Genomic DNA, 21,849 nt, shown 5'->3' on the forward strand with positions numbered 1-21,849 from the left:
ACCAAGGTGCCTGCCGCTGCATTAACTTGATCGATTCATCGTGTGGGGGATATTCCTCTTCCTCGGGCAACATGCCCAAAGAACTAAAGAATCATCGTGTACAGAGTAAAGCCATCTAAGTGTAATTTGCATGTCTCAGTGCTTGGTAGAAGTTTTCCCATTTAGGACTTACTTTAATGGCTGTTCAGGCTGCATGGGGTTGGTGTGGAAGATGACGGCCATGGGGATGGAGTTGGGGCGGTTCCAGTACTCGGCGAGAAGGTGTTCCTGGCTGGGGAACAGTTTCCAGGTTATGGGCAGCAGGTCCGGTATGTACTGCAGGTGGGCATTCACTTCCTCCAAGAATTCCTACAACACGCATACGAGTATATTGAATTATTTCTTCATTACTAACTACCATAATTTGATGCCTAATTTAAATAACAAGACGCTTTGGCCTACAAAAATAGTACGAAATTAAAATATTCATGTTTGTGTATTTTTATCACTTATCACTTACCACTTTATACTCGGGTTTTTTTCATAAAAATAGAACAAAAAATATCAGGTTTATTTAATTTTTTACTTAGAGTGTGTATAATGTAAAAGTTGTCTAGCTCAATAAAATGAAACAGAAGCAATAAAAAATCAAGCTCGCCATTCTAACACCTTCGACGGTTGAAATTATCGGAAAATGAACTAATTTTATAAGTCTATTTTTTTATGATTATTATTATAGTTAATATAGTTAGACTTGTTTCAATTTTTTATGAGGTTAAGTTTCGCTACATTTTTTATTGGTTCTGTTTGTTTTTGAACTGGACATTTTTTTAATAATGTAAACTTTTTAAACAAAAGATAAAATAACCTGTTATTTTTAGTTCCACTTTTGTGAAAAAACTTGGTTAATAGATGGCGCCACAAAAATTTTTAAAAGTTCGGTTTTTGTCAGACAAACCTTGTATGTACATATATATTCTTAACAAATAAATGAAATTATAAAGATTTGTTTAGCAGGGTCGTAGCATGTGGGCCAGTATAACGTAAGTACTATTTACCATAGTATCCGTGGTATTGGGGACGACAGCCACGGTGTAGTTGTCGACAAGAAAGTGTTGAAAAAGGTGAGCGTCGCCTCGCGGTGTGGCCATTTCTGGGAAGTTAGGGTTGGGCACCAGGATCTTCATGATGATCAGCACACCCAGCGAGTACAGTGGCACCAGTATTTCCTGAAATAAGGAAAACATAAACCATATTTACAGTCACTGGAATATTTCTCTTCTTCTCCGTCTTACTCCTCATTACTGAGGGTTTTATTTAAATTTAAATTTAAAAAAAATCGTTTTTTTACGGTCGTAGCCAATTTGTACATAATAAATATAACACTCCTTTCAAGAACGTCATAAATAAAAAATCGTCAATTTTTAGTTGTGTATGTTTTCGGAACGCCCAGAAAATGTACTATATCCCAGCAAAAGAGGCATATTTTTAACTTAATATTTACCCGCTACAGGGCAGAAAGTGTTGTTTTTGCATTTTGAAGAAAAGGTATTGTTTAATTATTTTTTTTAAATATACTAAATATTTTTCAAATGGAGAAAAAACCTTCAGGTTTTACCCAAAAAGATCTGTTGCACAGTAAAAAGTTCAATAAGTGGCTTGATATTTATTTTTAATACATTGTATTATATTTTTAAACTTTGAAATCGTTCTCCTGAAAAATCAAGTTTTTTGATTTATGACGTTGAAAGGAGTGAGCGAATTGTTATATAAAATAATAATCTCTTTTAAGTATACTTAACAAGGATGAACATATTAGACAAGGAATCATACATCAGCCTGAAGGAGATTGTTTTTAAAGTTTATGAATATAATAAAATGTATTAATAATAAATAACAAGCCACTTATTGAACTTTTTACTGTGCAACAAATCTTTTTAGGTAAAACCTGCATGTTTTTTCTCCATTTGGAAAATATTTAGTACATTTAAAAAAATAATTAAACAATACCTTTTCTTCAAAATGCAAAAACAACAATTTCTGCCCTGTAGCGGGTAAATATTAAGTTAAAAATATGCCGCTTTTGCTGGGATATAGTACATTTTCTGGGCATTCTGAAAACATGTACAACTGAAAATTGACAATTTTCGATATATGACGTTGTTGAAAGGAGTGAGCGATATGAAGTCTGACAATTTGATAAGATTAGCAAATGATCCACTTAGATGGGTACTCTAAATACATGCAAAACTACAGGTGGATCTTATAGGTACCCATATAATAAACCTACATTTCTGGACTTAGTAATATAATAAAAACGGGCCAATGAAGCCTGACAAATGGCAAATATCCGATTGGTTTGAGCATTCGGCGACTGGACACCCTGTATTCTCACAAAGAGAGAGGCGGACAGTGATTAGGCTTAGTTTAATGCTGATTAGAGCAAAGTGAAATGATATTATGGATGACCTATAAATGCCACAGCTGTCCGACTATTTGGGTAGGTCAAACGTGTGCGAGGCGATACTGTGCACAGAGATATAGTACTCTATTTGTATTTGTGAAGGCTACTGACATTCTAGTCGCGGCCAATGAGCCAGCCTTTAGCAACTAAACAATAATTGATTTAGATTTTAATTGAAAATAGAATTACTAAACAACTCAATTTTTTTTTTTGACATCTCAACATACACAGACACACTCAAAAGGTGAAAAAAATAGCTGGTTAAATTAATATTCTTCTTCTTCTAACCCTTATCCGCACCCAATGGTGCATAGGGCACTGCATCGTATTGATGCAGTGTTATCTTGATCATTTCTTACATGAAGGCAAGGTGATCAAACTTGCGCTTCAAATACCTGTCCGGGGTAATATTAAGTAAATATAAGAGGGAAAAATCACTAATATTTATGTTGACCCTTCGAGTCTTGGTACCAACCTTAATGTATGGAAGTGAAGCATGGAGTTGGCAAAAGAAGGATGAAAGTAGACAGTACGACCAAAATACGATCTCTCAAACGAATGCGCAGCAAAATGATGTATAATAGGTGTTCGAATGATGAAATAAGAAAAGAAACAAGGTTGGTAAGCATTATCTATAAAATTAAGAACGGTATGTTGAGATAGTTTGGACACGAGAGAATGGTAAAACAAATTTATGAGATGAATATAGTTGGAAATGGGAGTAGAGGAAGCCGAGGAAAACTTGGCATCATCAGGTATGTCAAATACTTGAAAGCGGGCGGGTCAGGAGTGAAAATAATCGGCGTGTATGTAGGAGTTCCAAAAATATTTGAGTAATGTGGTCGTCAACCATGGGTTGAATGGAGAATGTTGCATGTGTGTAAAGTGACCGCTTAACCAGCCATAAATAATAATAATAATAATAAAACCCTTATCCGCACCCCAATGGTGCATAGGGCACTGCTTCATATAAACGCAGTGTTATCTCGATCATTTACACGCGAAGGGAAGGTGATCAGCCCTCCGTTTCAGGTACCAGTCCAGGGTAATATTGAATAAATATTAGAGTGAAAAAATCACTTATATTTATTTGACCCCCCCTGGGAATAAAACCCGGGACCTCCAGAACGGTAGCTGAGCGTGCTGACCATTACACTACGGAGCCATAAATAAACTCTGTAAATACCCAGACATCCACATTCATCTTCATCTATGTTGAGATGTATGAAGAGTGAGCCCCCTTACGGCGATAGTTTTCCTCGTGTCTCTCTTCTTGAGGTACACGTTCCTGACGAGCATGGCCCGCAGCTGCGCGCAGTACAGGCCCCGCGAGGGTCGGCTGCCCGCCATGGGGCTGCAGGCGCGCGCTCCGGGGGTCCGCCGCACTAGCGCTCCGTCCCGCTCAGCCCGACCGCAGACAGGCCCGCGAGCATTGCTACCTCCCTTGGATACCTGCAACAACCAAACAAGGCACTTTGTAATAGGGATCAGCATCGTTACCACCCTTGGATACATCCGACAACCAAACAAGGCACTTTGTAATAGGGATGAGCATCGCTACCACCCGTGGATACCTAGGACAACCAAACAAGGCACTTTGTAATAGGGATGAGCATCGCTACCACCACTTTGTAATAGGTATGAGCATCGCTACCATCCTTGGATACCTACAACAACCAAACAAGGCACTTTGTAATAGGTATGAGCATCGCTACCATCCTTGGATACCTACAACAACCAAACAAGGCACTTTGTAATAGGTATGAGCATCGCTACCACCCTTGGATACCTACAACAACCAAACAAGGCACTTTGTAATAGGTATGAGCATCGCTACCATCCTTGGATACCTACAACAACCAAACAAGGCACTTTGTAATAGGTATGAGCATCGCTACCACCCTTGGATACCTGCGGCAACCAAACAAGGCACTTTGTGATAGGGATGCGACCATTAGTTAACTGTAACTTTTGGGATGGTATTTGTTGCATTTTCTCAGTTTACATTGTATTTCTTTCCACTACAACCCTTGGATACCTGTACCAACTGAACAAGGCACTTTGTAATAGAGATGTGACTATTGGAAACTGCAATTTTTGGGGTTTCCTGCACCTAATAATAGAGGGAGTTGTAGGTCCCGGGCTCGATTCCCAGGGGGGGGTGAAACTAAATATTACTGATTTTACACTCAAATATTTATTTAATACTACCCCGGACTGATCCCTGAAGCGCAAGAGTGATCACCTTGCCTTCATGTAAGCAACAATCAAGATAACACTGCGTCAATATGATGCAGTGCCTTATGCACCATTAGGTGCGGATAGGGGTAGGAATAGAATAATAATAGAGGGAACAATCGACGGAACAAACGCCTGAGGATGCCCAAATCGTCAATATCTTTGCGACTTATACAAGGACATGGGTTGTTCGACGTATGAGGAGCTGAAGAGGGTTTCGCAAAAAAGACCGGAGTGGTCCGAAAGAGCAGACCACCAAATAGATGGATTGTCAGCTGGAAATCGACATTGCAGTAGGCTAATCTCCCTTGAAAACGGGCCACAAGGCCTACACCAAAAATAAAAAGAAGTAAAAACATTTGATCACGCAAAACATGTAAATATGGAGGGTATAAGTTGTGTGATTGACTTTCAAATGTCAATTCTGAGCCACGTGAGAGAATGGCCATCTCAACATTTTCGTGGTATTTAAAACTTTAGATGTGTGCGATGCTACCCAAAGACTGACTAATTTGTATTATGCTACCGGCGCAATATTGCCCCAGCCTCAAAGGTAACGTACGTGAGTAGCTAAGTACCTAATAACACGTTGACTGCCACGGTAATTTTTAGAATGGATGAATATCACGATTTGTGATTATTGGCTAATAAATTAATATGAAAAATCACAAGATATAAGAAATAAGGGAGATATGAAGGTTTAAACTTTAGATATTTGAATAAAACGAAAAACGTGCGTTCGCATCAAATTTCCGTCTTCGAACGTTTATATGACGTCATATGGTTTATTGTCTATGGTTTATAGAGCGTAATAGTAGAAGTGTGGATTGTTTGTTTACCACTACACTACCATATGTGTTATACAAATATGAGGGGAGGGGGGGTGAGCGGGTGGACCATAGACATCAACAAATAGAGTCGCCAATAATTTAGCAATGACACCAACATTAAAATAACTCCACCGTTTCTGTGACGTCATTCATTGCCAACTTACGAAAATAACGTTTTTCGAAGGCGAATTTCCTAAAATAAAATGATGAATGAAAATATTAATTATATCGGCTGTTATAAACACAAAACAAGTCTAATATAATCCTTTATAGGTTGAGTATGTTAAATTAGATATTCCTCCCGCCTGACAAAGATCCGTTCCGATCTAAAAAGTCAACCTTTAAAATATTCTTTTACTTCTTGATTTTGAATATTTTTTTTAGAAATTTATTTTCTGTTCAGTTATTAATAAATTTTGTATAAGTATATACACTTTTTCTTTATTTTAAATTATTTAAATTATAAATAAATGTAGACAAAAATATCGAAATCTTTTAGTACACAACCATGATACACGATTTACACACAACGAAGGTTTGATAGTCCCAAGAATTAACAATAAATATGGGAGTCGAACACTGCCATATATCGTTCCGAACATTTTAAATTTGTTGCCGACAGATGTTAGAGGTCAACTTAAAATATGGAACAAAGGCAAAATAAAGCAGAGTTAATTTTTCTTTTCTTAAATGTTTTCCGCAGATACTTTGTGGCACATTTTATAAACTTTATAAAATTAAACAACTTTGTTTTAACCACTTCTTTATTATTAGTACACTTTAACCTACCGGTTTCGACAGCAACTTTGTCATCATCAGGGTTTATTAAATTCTAAAACATTAAAATACTATAATTAATTACATTCCCTTATCAAAAAGTGTGTGGAAGTTTTTGATAAGGAAATGTGAGTTATGGGAATTGAGTGGAATTATGAGTATTTTAATGTTTTGGAATTTAATAAACCCCGATGATGACAAGGTTCTTGTCGAAACTCGTAGGTTAAAGTGTACTAATAGTAAGAAAGTGGTTAAAACAAAGTTGGTTAGTTTTATGAAAATTGTAAAAAAATGTATTCATAATTTTTCTTTCTTTTTGTGTGTATTAGGTTATAAGTATCAAAAAATAAGTATTTTATTTATAATTTAACCGTGTCTTATCACAAAGTGAATGCCGAAACAATAAATAACGTATTTTGTGAAGCTGTAAATACAAAACAAGCCGATTTTTGTTTTTAAACGGAACTGGTTACTTTACAGCTTTCGCATTTATATCGCTTTAAGGGGTCAAGGCTTCAATTTCCGCCAAAGACAGTAGACGTTTCTATTAAATTTATATCATTCGAGTAGCGTTTCCATGGCAGAAGACATTCTAGTCGCCAAAAATAAGACCCATAAAAATACGAGGGCTGTTCAATTAATACGTAGGATGACGTCATGAAACACATAAAGCTTAATTTTAATTTACTTTGTTTGATTTACTTGTTTATAAAAAAAAATGTAAAACGAACTCCCTCTCTAAACACAAGTTTCTACAGTATTAGAGAGGTAGAAACGTTATATTTGAAATGTATTGTATATTTACCAACTATTTTGTATTATATCACAAATCGCTCAACTGATGGCTTTCGTGGTAGAAGTGAAACTTCTTTTTAAAAAAATGATAAATATTATTTACACAACGTGTGGTACCTCACTGTTCATATATAGCGCCTGACGTGTACATCTACAACGCGCGCATGCATGACATTTTATTATTCTATCGCTTTGTATCGTTCTGTGTATATTGCTTCACCCCCGTGGCGTCAGAATGTATAGCACTCTATCTCTTTATCCCTACGTTATATATTTTTTCTCTGATGTAACGAAATGTGCTTAGGAAACGTGACGCGTCCTTGAAATTTCACTCTCCATTCCCAAATCACCGCCTCAAAAGTTTTACTTCAAAAAATAAAAAAAATGTTTAACTCAATCTACGTTTGCATATTTTTAACAAATAAATGAAATTCTGAAGAAAATTGTGAATAATTTGAACGTAAACATTTTGTGCAGTTTTAAGTGTGTACATGGTGCTATGGTGGTGAAGGGTTGTATTGTTGGCATGCTGTAGTAGTGATTGTCCTGACGAAGAGACGGGTACGTCTCGAAACCGGTAGACAAAAAAATCTCGGTGAGTGGTTATATACTAACATTATTAACATTTTTGTAAAAAAATAAATAATAATAATAAAACCCTTATCCACACCCCAATGGTGCATAGGGCACTGCGTCATATAAACGCAGTGTTATATTGATCGTTTTACACATGAAGGAAAGGTGATCATCCCTCCCCTTCAGGTACCAGTCCAGGGTAATATTGAATAAATATTACAGTGAAAATATCACTTATATTTATTTTACCCCCCTTGGGAATCGAACCTGGGACCTCTAGAACGGTAGCCGAGCGTGCTGACCATTACACTACGGAGGCGGACAAAAAAAATAATAAGCAAAAAAAGGACTATTTATTTAAATAAATAAAAAAAAACTTAAGAATAAGTGTTTATCAAAGTGGTATTACACAAAATAAACGATGAATGATAATGAGAATGTAAAAGCCCTTATTTTGGTTTATTTATCAATAATTATTTTTGCGAATTGAATGGATAATTCTAATTTTGCATTTGACGCGCTCACACGATAGCGGACAAATTACTTAAAGCAGGATCGTAAAGCTAGAGTTGTAGCTAATTGAAGGCTGCTCCCCGAAAGCCATCGCATTTTATTAGGCCTTTGTTAGTGAATTTGAGAATATTGAGTGAGGTGAAACGAATATCTCTTTGTGTGCGACCTTCGATTTTTCACCCTTAAAAGGTAAAACCAATTCTGAATTAACGCGGTCTCTATTCACGCGATTATCAATATAATGCGGTTCAAGAACAGCAATCAATTTTATTTATTGTTTCGGCATTAACTTTGTGGTAAGACATGTTACAATGATTAAAGAAAACACTTGTTTTTTACCACTTGAGTTTTATTACAGACTACATGTTTCAGAAGTTAAACTTCCATCATTCAGGTCTGTATAATAACTTATATAGAACAATTTTATATTTTATATTTTAGTTACTATACAGACCTGAATGATGGAAGTTTAACTTCTGAAACATGTAGTCTATAATAAAACTCAAGTGGTATAAAACAAGTGTTTTCTTTAATCATAGCAATCAATTTACTTTGAAAATTATGATTTTTGTCTTTTTCGAACCCTTATCCGCACCCCAATGGTGCATAGGGCACTGCATCATATAAACGCAGTGTTATCTTGATCGTTAACACACGAAGAAAAGGTGATCAGCCCTCCGCTTCAGGTACCAGTCCAGGTTAATATTGAATAAATATTAAAGTTAATAAATCTCATTTATTATACCCTCCTCTGGGAATCGATCCCGGGACCCCCAGAACGGTAACCATTACACTACGGAGGCGGACTTTTGCCGTAAATAAAGACATTTTTTTTATTTGCGGCTAATGCCTTTAACAATATTAACAAAAATATGTACAATAACAATAAAGAAAACAGGAATAAAAATAATCACTTAAAATAATCATCACAATAATAAAATAGATTTAATACAATACAAAAGATTTTAAAAACAGTTCGTCACATAAACTACAGTAACATACAAAAAAAAACTATATATATATATATATATATATATATATATATATATATATATATATATATATATATATATATATATATATATAAATATATATGTATATATTTATATATATATATATATATATATATATATATATATATATATATATATATATAAATATATATATATACATATATACATATAACGTGGTAATATTTTCCTTTTGAAAATTAAGTGTAAATAATATGTAAAGTGGGTGTATAATAATAAAATAAACAATGTGTTGCTTTGTAATTAAAGTTTATAATTAAAGTTTATTCTTAATTTATCTTTATAATAATTTTTATATCTATCTATCTATCTATCTATCTGATTCTGACAGTTAACAATATTATCGGAAGTCTTTTGTTTTATTCTGAGCGACGCATGCGGCATCTGGTGGTAGAACTGTTTTATGTAGGTACTATTTATAAGTACTTAATAAAATGTATAGGTAGGTACCTAGTTATTTTATTACATCTCCCCCCTTGGGGATGAAAATTCATAGTAAAATTTTCACTCGTCCTCCGGATCATCTTCTTGTAGTGAAGGGACTGGTATAAGTTTAGTGATATGATAAATTTTTTTTTTTTTTTTTCTTTCTTTCTTTTTTTTCCTTCTTTTTTTTTTTTTTTTTTCTTTCTTGTTTTTTTTTCTTTCTTTCTTTTTTTTTATTTTTTTTTCTTGACCCTTTTAAAGTAGACACAGTTTTTTTCAATCTATTTGTTTTTTTCTTTTGAATTCCTTCATTTTTATTCAGATCTCTTAAAGTATCTTCTAATATAACCAAATGTACAACTTTTAATTGTTCATCTGCATTTTCATTCGATTCTAAAACTGGATTCCTGCTTAGACAATCTACTTCTAAATTCTTCTTTCCTGGAGTATATTTTGTTTTATATTTTGTAGTATTTTTTTCTACTTTATTTTTATTTTCATTCTTCAAGCACTGTTTCTGTGTTATTTGTATGTCTTCATTTTTATTCTGATCTTTTAAAATATCTTCTAATTTAATCAAATTTACAACTTTTAATTGTTCATCTGCATTTTCATTCGATTTTAATACTGGATTCCTGCTCATACAATCTGCTTCGAAATTCTTCTTTTCTGGAGTATATTTTATTTGATATTTTGTAGAAATTTTTTTCACATGATTTTTATTTTTAATTTTATCACTAGTTCTTAAATTTCCACGTCTTCTTTGATTATTTTCTAATTTTTCTCTCTCACTCCGAACATATTGTAGTAATTGTTTTAATACATCTAATGTTTCATAATCCATTTCCAATTAACAAAATTGTCGTTTTATAACGTGGTAATATTTTCCTTTTGAAAATTAAGTGTAAATAATATGTAAAGTGGGTGTATAATAATAAAATAAACAATGTGTTGCTTTGTAATTAAAGTTTATAATTAAAGTTTATTCTTAATTTATCTTTATAATAATTTTTATATCTATCTATCTATCTATCTATCTGATTCTGACAGTTAACAATATTATCGGAAGTCTTTTGTTTTATTCTGAGCGACGCATGCGGCATCTGGTGGTAGAACTGTTTTATGTAGGTACTATTTATAAGTACTTAATAAAATGTATAGGTCTGTACCTAGTTATTTTATTACATACATATAAATAAAAACTGAGAGCTGGCATTATCTTTCACGTAAAAAAATGTCCTCCTCCGTACAATAACGTACGTTTCGGATTCGATTCCCAGGGTGAATTTTTCACTCTGATATTCATTTGATATTACTTCAAACTGGTACGTGAAGCGTAGGGCTGATCGCCTTTCTTTCTTGTATCTAACGATCAATATAACACTGCTTATAAAGCAGTGCCTAACGCACCATTGGGTTTGGATAAGGGACAAAAGAAGAAGATGAAAAATCACAACCAGGAAAAAATTATATGAAATTTTCAGTAGACGTTTGAGAATTTAAAAACCAAATCAAATATGATTTCAATGCACCTATTCTTTTCTATTTTACTGTAATTGTACCGATTTTTTAACCGTGTAAAAAAAGATTCAGATTTCAACCCTAACCGATTCTTCAGTGACCGAACTGGGGGCTAAAATGTCAGAATCGCACCCCCTTAGATACTTACTAAGGTATATACATATATGGGCACTGTGGTATATATATATATATATATATATATATATATATATATATATATATATATATATATATATATATATATATATCTATATATATTTATATATATATATATATATATATATATATATATATATATATATATATATATATATATATATATATATATATATATATATATATATATATATATATATATATATATATATTTAGTATTATTTTTTGATATCTCAACATACTTGAGGAAGAATATGGAAGTCTGGACATTTACGGGGCTTACGACCGTTATAAGCTTGGTTAAGTGATCACTTTACACACGTGTAACATTCACCAATCCTACCCACGATTGTCAACCGCACTACTCAAATTATATATATATGTATATATATATATATATATATATATATATATATATATATATATATATATATATATATATATATATATATTTATATACATATCTCTCACTCCTTATTACAACGTCATATCGCTCACTCCTTTCAAGAACGTCATAAATCAAAAATCGTCAATTTTTAGTTGTGCATGTTTTCGTTTTCGGAATGCCCATAAAATATACTATATTTCAGCAAAAGCGGCATATTTTTAACTTAATATTTACACGCTACAGGGCAGAAAGTGTTGTTTTTGCATTTTGAAGAAAAGGTATTGTTTAATTATTTATTTAAATATACTAAATATTTTTCAAATTCCCTCGTAAAAAACTTCAGGTTTTACCTAAAGAGATCTGTTGCACGGTAAGAAGTTCACAATAAGTGGCTTGATATTTATTTTTAGAAACGATATTCTGAAAAATCATTTTTTTTTATATATGACGCTGTTAAAAGGGGTGAGCGAAATATATACAAGTGTGTGTGTATGTGCCTTGGCGTGCACAGAGAATTAATTAGGATAGGCAGTAGAGGTACATAGTAAGGTAAGCTGGTACTACTTCGTAAGGTAGGGTAGGAGGTACTGGTTGCGTTTGATGTCACGCGGGTAAGGGTAGTAAGGCACTGGTTTTCTGCCTATATGGAAAGCGCGCCCACGTATATGAGGCTGTATGCTAGGGAAAGGACTTATGATATTCTGAAATTCTGGAGAATTATCCTCCCTGATGTTAAAGCCACACGCGTCCTATAAATCAAAATCCCTTGCTTATTGGAGTACGCAAAATGTGAAAATATTATCCCGCAGACTGTATTTCACAATACAATGTATGTACCAAGGGTCTATTTAAACAACAGGAACGGGCGAAAATTTGTACCGTAATTTGTCATTTATATTTTTATATTTTTAAAGTTATCAAAAATATTATTCTTCTAACCTTTATCCTCACCCATAAACTAATTTATTTATTGATTTTTCTTTGATGTACATCAAATTTATGGATGTTCTACATACGAGTATATGATCCAATTTCGAAACACTGCTTGAAAAACTAGAATTTCACTAGAGACATCTATTGGTGAGATGAAAATAGAAACAAAAATCTACTCAATGATCTATAAACCTTGTACATAATAAGCAAAGTATTCTATTTTCTTTATTTTACATTTAGCTTGACTGAGCCACAATCAGTCAGTCTGCAGCACAATCATTGCCAAATATTTGTCGGATTTAACGTTAGGGGTATGGGCTTATCAAAGCCTATGAAAGTAGCGTTGTGTACTGGTATTTATCAGCCTACCTACGCACTGTTCACTACTAGCCTAGGTTTTACGCTTCTGCCATAAAGATAGGTTTATCGCGTATTATGTATGCATAACTACTCGGTGGCCGGGTAGCTCTCACCCCCAAGAGTACACTTTGTTGAGTATTTGCAGCCCTTAAAAAGTAAGAGGGGTCGTCAAAAAGGAAATACCATTTTTCATATAATAATTCTTGAATGATGATGGTATTAAAACTGATTATAAATATATATATATATATATATATATATATATATATATATACATATATATATATATATATATATATATATATATATATATATATATATATATATATATATATATATATATATATATATATATGTTTATAAATATATATTCATTCATTCAAACCTTATCCGCACCCCAATGCTGCAAAGGGCAATTCATCATATAAACGCAGTGTTATCTTTATCGTTAACACATGAAGGAGAGGTGATCAGCCTTCCGCTTCCGGTACCAATCTAAGGTAATATTGAAGAAATATAAGAGTGAAAAATCACTAATATTTATTTGACCCCCCTGGGAATCGAACCCGGGATCTCCAGTACGGTAGATGCGTGCTGACCATTACACTTTATATATATATACATATATATATATATATATATATATATATATATATATATATATATATATATATATATATATATATATATATATATATATATATATATATATATATATATATATATATATATATATATATATATATATATATATATATATATATATATATATATATATATATATATATATATATATATATATATATATATATATATATATATATATATATATATATATATATATATATATATATATATATATATATATATATATATATATATATATATATATATATATATATATATATATATATATATATATATATATATATATATATATATATATATATATATATATATATATATATATATATATATATATATATATATATATATATATATATATATATATATATATATATATATATATATATATATATATATATATATATATATATGCAAAATGGATCTAAAATAATGGATTGAATGGTAAAGGTTGTACAAGTTTATAAAGTTATCACTTAGGCCTGCCCTGGGATGCTCATATTTTCATATTTTTTCGTATATAATGATAGATTATATATATACAAGATCATGTTGAAACAACTTCAATATAGATATTTTATTTATTGTTTCGGCATTTAATTTGTTGTAAGACATGTTGAAATTATTAAAGAAAACACTTGTTTTTTTACCACTTAATTGACAACTAGTTTGGAACTAGATGGAAGTTTAGTTTCCGAAACTAAGTAGTTGTCATAAATAAACTTATGTGGTAAAAAAAAACAAGTGTTTTCTTAAATAATTTCAATAAAGATATATCGTCCGTAGGGTGAAGAATCCAGTGCACGATAAAATAAATAATAATAAATTGTTGATATTTATTAACTTTGAATTTATTGACCGCTCCTCCAAATTACAAAAGCCTCCTTCTTAGTTCACGGCCCATCTGGGTCGGCGTCGGCGCTTGATCTTTACGGAATATCATATCCGAAGGCTATACACTAGTAGGAAGAGAGTAGAACAAGGGTAGAACGGAAGGAAGATATAGATATACATATAAACTAGTACAGGGGTCGGCAACGCGTGGCTCGCGAGCCACATGTCGCTCTTTAACCAATTTTTATGGCTCTTTCTTTGTCAAATTCAAAATGACATTTTAAAGAGAAATTTTGTTTTTTTTTTTTCAATTAATCTTTGCACATTCATTTTAGTTGGGAGGAATGGTGCCGTTTAAGCACATATCGTAGTCGTACAGGAGAAAGTGACCAACTGACAAAACGTGAATGTTCAGGAGGGCCATTAAAGTCACTTTCAAAAAAAGCAAGTACCTTCTGTCATAGCAACAGTGTTTCGTATACTCCTGACATAATTAATATTTATTTGAGTAAAAAGTAATCATCAGGAATCTTGAAAAGTGAATTCATACAAAGTACTGTATTGTGTATCTTAATAATAAAGTGGTTGTTCGAATGGTTCGTTTTAAATACTGTTTTTTCAAATTTTTTAATCTTTAAAACCGAAACAAATTTTATTGTTGTAAATCAATATTTTGTTTAAAATATCTACTGATATCAACCTTTCGAATAACAGTAAGCCAAGCTCACAATCAAGTATTTACTTCATAAAATTACCAACAGAGACCGCTTAGTTGTAAGTTGTTTACCAGTAAAATCTCTTATAGTAAATAAATATTAATAATAACAATGTCAACCCGAGCATCTTCTGAATCCAAATTGTTCGAGTATATTGACAAAAAGTTTTTAGAATACAAAAAAGATGAAGAAGATTTAATAAAAAGAATTAGTACTGAAATGAAAAAAATTATAAAAAACGAGTTGACTGAATTGAGCAAATCTGTTGATTTCTGCTCCAAAAAAATTGATGAATATGAACAATCGAGAATAAAAATGGATTCCAAATTGAAAGAAACTCAAAAAGAAATTAGAGAACTAAAATCGAAAATAAATCAAATTGAACAAAATACGCTTGAAACAACAATTGAAGTTCAAGGAATAGCTATAAAAAAAAATGAAAACCCCAAATCTGCGGTCAAGATTTTATTAAATAAACTTGACTGTAGTGATATATCAAACGACTATAACCTTATTAACATATACTCTAACCCCACCAAGAAAACGGTTACTGTCAAATTTAATACAAAGGAGGCTAAGGATAAGGTGATGAGTCAAAAAAAAATTAAGGGGAATATTTCGTCAAAAGATTTAAGCATTTCTGACTCTTTGGATAAAATTTACATCAACGAGAAATTAACGACCACCAATAAACATCTACTCTGGTTGGCGAAAACCACTAAACCCCTTGGATACAAATATGTCTGGACGAAGAACGGCAACGTCCTTATCAGGAAAACTTCAGACTCGCCCATTCTATATATTAAGGACCCCAACGATATCCCGCTTCACTGAGGACAAAACATAATTTCTCATCTACATCGGAACCCGCCACTGCGATGCAGCATCACAACCACATTCGGACAGAAATATGTGACGATCTTCAGCAACTCAATGCATACTTACAAGGAAACAGCTTCAACATCATGAATTTCAATATAAGAGGAATAAGAAAAAAATTTGATGAATTTTGTATCCTTTTAAATGCGATTAAAACTCAACAAACAATTTTAATACTCACTGAAACGCAACTGAGGGATTGTACCCCATTCTGTATTCCCGGATATTCATTTTTTTCAGTGCCCTCGAAACATACATCGCACGATGGTATTTCCATATTCTATAATACTCATTCTATTTCTAATATTAATATAACTGCATTAGATTCAAACTACTCAAACTCAATAAGCATAAGTTTCACTATGAATGAAAAAACATATTTAATAATTGCCATATACCGCTCTCCTTCACTAGATATAAAATCTTTTATTTCTGAATTGAAATTGATAATAGAGGAGGTTAATAAAAAAAATATTGATTTTTCTTTTATTGCTGGAGATATCAATATTAATATTTTGAATTCTATTTTAAATCCGTTAGCTAATGAGTACCTAAATCTTCTATACACAGCAGGCTATTTATCATATATAAACACCTCTACCCGGCCAAACATACTCACTAACTCATGCATTGATCATGTATTTCTAAAAACTAACCAATCCTATCTCCCAAAATCTGCTATACTCAAAATCGACTTAACTGACCACTACCCTACTGCCTACTGCCATAAAATGTTTAAGTCTAAAAACCCATCTATATCTAACGACCAACAAATAAAAAAATTTAAAATTAATTATCAAACATTAACTGATTCTCTACAATATGAAACGTGGAATTCCGTGTTTTTACAACACGATCCTAACCTTTCTCTTAACATTTTTTACGAAATATTGAATAAACACATTGAGAACAGTAGCCAACTAATACCAATACCAAAAAGTAAACACAAAAAAATTAAACCTTGGATAACCCGTGGACTAATAATTTGTATTCAACATAGAAATAAACTATATAAAATGTATAAAAATCATGAATGTTTTTGTTTGACTAATCACAAGCCTATTAATGAAAACAAACGTAAAGAATATATCATTTACCGTAATTTTGTAAATATTCTAATAAAAAAATGCAAGAAAGATTACTATTCAAATCAATTACTAAATTCGAACTCAGATTGTAAAAAAACATGGAATGTGATTAATGAAATTACAAATAGGAAACAAAGTGAACATATTTTTCCGCAAAAGCTAGTAACTGATGATAACATTATTATTACTGATAGAGAAGAAATAGCAAACAATTTCAATGATTTTTTCACCAACATTGCATCAACGCTCATAGATAATAATCCTTCCCTTAAAACACGTTTAAATGATTCTTCACATTCTCCTCGCATTCTCACACAAAGCCATCTGAATCCTAATTTTGAACTTTCTCACTTTAAGCGTATAACAGAAGCTGAAATATCAAAATATATTGACGAACTTAATATTAACACTGCTAATGGGCCAGATGAACTAAGCAGTACAACAATTAAGTCTATTAAGATATTTATAATACCACCTTTACTTTATATTTTTAATGAATGTCTCGCAAAAGGGATATTTCCTAACCAATTCAAGATATGTAATCTAGTACCAATTCACAAAGCTGGGTCCTCAAGTAAAACTGATAATTACCGACCAATTACTTTAATCTCGCAACTAGCTAAAATCCTAGAAAAATGTATTAAAAACCAAATGATATTTTTTCTGGAATCTTCCGATCTTCTATCTCATAACCAATTTGGTTTCCGATCTAGTTATAGCGCAGAAGATGCAATTTACAACCTTACAAAATGCATTTACTCTAGTTTAGACTCAAATAAGAAATGCCTTACAATATTTTTAGATCTTAAAAAAGCATTTGACACAGTTAACCATGGAATTTTACTAAAAAAACTTTGTAAAATTGGTATTAAAAATGATTGTCTATTGTTTTTTGAAAATTACTTAGTAAATCGACTTCAAAGCACCAAGATTGGACCAACTATAAGTAAGGCTAACACTGTGATACACGGAGTTCCACAAGGAACAGTGCTCGGTCCTTTATTGTTTCTAATTTATATTAACAATCTTTGTAATATCGATGTACCTGGTAAACTGTTCTCCTACGCTGATGATACCGCAATAATTGTACAAGGTAAATCCTGGGAAGAGACAGCCAGCAAAGCCAACAAATGTATAACAGTAATCAAAGAGTGGCTAGATCGGAACCTCCTTTCTCTTAATTGTGAAAAAACTTTATTCATACCTTTTTACAATTCTTACTCGTCAGCCCCTTCATCGAATCTTAACATCATGTTTCATAACAAAAATTGTAACCTCGACATATGTAATAACTGTGTAAAAATGAAATCTGAAAAGTCGACAAAATATTTGGGTCTAACAATAGATTGTCAACTCAAATGGAACCAGCACATAGAAAAAATTGTGAACAAACTTAGGTATCTGACATATATTTTTAAACGTTTGTCTAGTTATGTCCATCCTAACACCAACAAAATGGTCTATCATGCACTTGTACAGTCTTCTCTTTGTTATGGAATAATTGGATGGGGGGGAGCATTCAATATTCATTTAAAGCCTTTAGAAACAGTCCAAAAACTTATTATTAAAATCATGCTTAAAAAAAATTCTACTTTTTTCTTCCAACCAATTATTTCAGGAAGCCGAACTTTTGGAGCTACGAGAAATCTATTGCCAACAGTGTCTAAAATATGTTTATTTGCGCCAACATTTATTTCCTAAAAATAATAATAGATCTAGCCAACGAATTAATAATTTATTAGAAATCCCTTTTTGTAAATCCAGACTTGCGCAAAGACACTCATTTTTCATAGCTCCAAAACTGTTCAACTTATTCCACAAAGACTATTTGTTAGATGTTAATTCCCTAAGTTCGTGTAAATTAAAAAAATTGCTTAGATTATTTATAAAAGAGACAGATTTAAGTTCCTTTTTCATTTAGAACATGATCGCTAGCTTTTTACTTTTTTACTTTGTCATCTTTATTATGTTTAAGTTTAATTTAAAAAAAAATAAAATAAAAAATTGCTCACTGAGAGTCAAGTATTTTTATTTTTATTTTTTTTTGTATTTAATTTAAGTTTTTTGTATTTTGTATTAACTAATTATACTTAGAAACCTATACCCTTATACCCTGTACTATGACTATTTATTTTGTATACCCACACACAGGCCATGCCTTTGTGGGATCTTTTTTTTGTATTTATTTTTATTTTTTATAAATATTTTTTGTTTTTGAATTTATGTAATGCAAAAGAATTTTAAATAAAGAAAAAAAAAAAAAAAAAAAACTTTTGCTTGGCAAGAAAATAAGCATCAATGCAGTTAGTCATTTTTAACAATTCAATATATTATACTTCTAGGTTTAAAATCGCTTCGGGGTTTTTTCAGGGCAATATTAAGCTAGTAAGACATCAAACAGTCAATAATCTCGTTTTTGTAAAAAAAATAACTTTTTCCTGTATGACTACGATGTGAGCCCTCATAAAACCTTTCTCTTGTTAAAAATGTAAACATTAAAAAGAAAACAACATTTGAAAAACCAAACTAGTTTCAAACCATTTTTATGTTCAATATGCCAATAAAAGGATCGTTTGTTAACAAACATACCTTTTTATACTAAAGACAACCATTATTATGCATCTTTTAAAAAACTAACCAACTAACTAACCATCACGCCGCTTCTCCGCAGGGGTAGGCAGAGAGAATAGAAAGCTACACCACTCTGTCTTTGCAAACATTCTTCGCCTCTTCCACGTTCATGCATCTGCTCATACCTGCCGATTGTTACGATTCCTAACCTGACCACGTATTTCAAGTATTTGGCATACCTGATCGTGCCATGTTTTTCTCGGTCTGCATCTTTTAATCATTCAATAAATTCAATTAGATTATTTTAAATTAAAAATTGGCTCCCCAAAAATTTCCAAACCGTTTTGCTACTCACGTTTGGCTCTTTTGGTTCAAGAGGTTGCCGACCCCTGTACTAGTATATGTAATAGTATCCAACATAGCGAACTCTACCGAATTAATAGAATCTCTGATTGTGCTTCGGATTGTAAATGGATAAGGACATTTTGAATGTTGTAATTTAAACAATTAATCTACCTAGAGCAGTGGTTCTCAAAGTGGTCCTTACAGATCCCCGGGATATTTCAAGGGGTCCCTGGCAAATTAAAATTGATTTGGGGGTCCCTGAACAACGTCAGAGGTCCGTGTAAGGTTGAATATAAAATAAAACAATCGTGACACATTTTTATTAATATGGAAGTTATAATACAATAAATAACAAGGAATAAATTTTTAGGTAATTTTAAAGCGAATTTCGTCAACGGTAATAATGCCACCTACCTCACTCTTCATATTATTTTGAATCTGGAGTAAGACACGGAACGGTTGTGGTCCCCTGGCTAGTGTCGCGGACTCTTAAGTCAGAGTTTCTCGGTTCGAACCCACTCTACCACAATTTGATACCTATTTCTAATAATGCGCCGCTCAGGCTCACAGAAATAGCATGAAATTGAAATTTTTGTGCAGATAATAAAAACAGATTTTTTTTTAAAAAGGGCAGAAAATACTTCTTCAACAAAATATTTTATTTATTTTTTATTTTCGTCACCATTTATTTACCTATCATTCAAAATATCAAAGTAGCTGAATTTGTAATTTTTCTATTATGCATTTACGCAGTTTTTTACCCAGGGTCTGAGGTCAAGTTTTGACTATGAAAAGCGGTCCGTGGGTCAAAAGAGTTTGGGAACCACTGGCCTAGAGGGTGATATTACAAGCGGAATGGAAAATATCACGAAATTTTACATTAATTTAAGCTGAATTTTTGTCTTCAGATTAAGTTTTACTTAGTTAATACCACCATTTCATAAAATCTATTGATGCACGTGTTTCGATGCATTCCGCATTATTTTCAAACACCATATTCCTTTCAAGAACGTCACTAATAAAAAAATGTCCAATTGTGTTTCAGTCATGTTTTCGGAATGCCCAGAAAATGTACTATATCCCAGCAAAAGAGGCATATTTTTAACTTAATATTTACCCGGTACAGGGCAGAAAGTATTGCTTTTGCATTTTGAAGAAAAGCTATTGTTTGATTATTTTTTTTAATATCCTAAATATTTTTCAAATGGAAAAAAACCTTCAGGTTTTACCTAAAAAGATTTGTTACATAGTAAAAGTTCAGTAAGTGGCTTGATATTTATTTTTAATACATTTCATTATATTTTTAAACTTTAAAAACGTTCTCCTGAAAAATCAAGTTTTTTGATTTATGACGTTCTTGAAAGCCGAGTGAGCGATATGTGAAGCTTAGTCTGAATTTTAGAGTTGTGTCCTTGGGACGTTGGTGGATGAAAAGGGTTCTACCTAAAAGTGACTGCCGAATCAATTAATGAAATAAAATTTTGTCGTTTGAACTCAGATGATCGAAAAATTCGTCGGTAAAATCTATCAAACTTTCTAGTGCGTTGATATTTACGTCAATCTACTAGAATAATCTCATTTATTTATGTATGTATTGAACGGCTCAAGCCTTTAACATAATACATATATACAGTATCTAATATAAAAATACACTAATGAATACACTAATAGAGAAACAAAAAGTCTTAAACATAAAGTAATAATAAAATAACAAATAGTAAGCACTGGTTAATACTTGTCTCCTTCATACACTATCAGCGAGCAGCGAGAGAGTGTGAAACACA

At 31.8% G+C, this 21,849-nt stretch overlaps 2 protein-coding genes across 2 annotated transcripts in view; one reads left to right on the plus strand and one right to left on the minus strand.

Annotated features, from left to right (window-relative positions):
* The window catches only part of LOC148299589 (cholesterol transporter ABCA5-like), a 42,054-nt gene extending 38,211 nt beyond the window's left edge, over positions 1-3,843 (minus strand). The window contains exons 1-3 of the mRNA XM_088275920.1: positions 3,689-3,843; positions 1,038-1,208; positions 173-348 (exon numbers count right to left, since the gene is read on the minus strand). Coding sequence (XP_088132046.1) covers positions 173-348; positions 1,038-1,208; positions 3,689-3,793 — 452 coding nt within the window. The 5' untranslated portion in view covers positions 3,794-3,843. The remainder of the gene's footprint in view (positions 1-172; positions 349-1,037; positions 1,209-3,688) is intronic.
* Positions 3,844-15,246: 11,403 nt separating this feature from the next.
* LOC148299590 (uncharacterized) lies at positions 15,247-17,062 on the plus strand. Its single transcript, XM_088275921.1, has one exon. The coding sequence runs from the start codon at positions 15,294-15,296 to the stop codon at positions 16,014-16,016; it is 723 nt and encodes a 240-aa protein (XP_088132047.1). The 5' UTR covers positions 15,247-15,293; the 3' UTR covers positions 16,017-17,062.
* The last annotated feature ends 4,787 nt before the right edge of the window (positions 17,063-21,849 follow it).

This window comes from Brachycentrus maculatus, unplaced genomic scaffold, assembly GCF_059751285.1.
Source record: "Brachycentrus maculatus isolate JH-2025_06_01 unplaced genomic scaffold, ASM5975128v1 h1tg001057l, whole genome shotgun sequence".
In the NCBI taxonomy this organism is placed as follows: Eukaryota; Metazoa; Arthropoda; class Insecta; order Trichoptera; family Brachycentridae; genus Brachycentrus; species Brachycentrus maculatus.

What these genes read in the sequence shown, in the direction of transcription:
- LOC148299590 (XM_088275921.1), top strand. Translation starts at nt 15,294, where the DNA reads ATGTCAACCCGAGCATCTTCTGAATCCAAATTGTTCGAGTATATTGAC.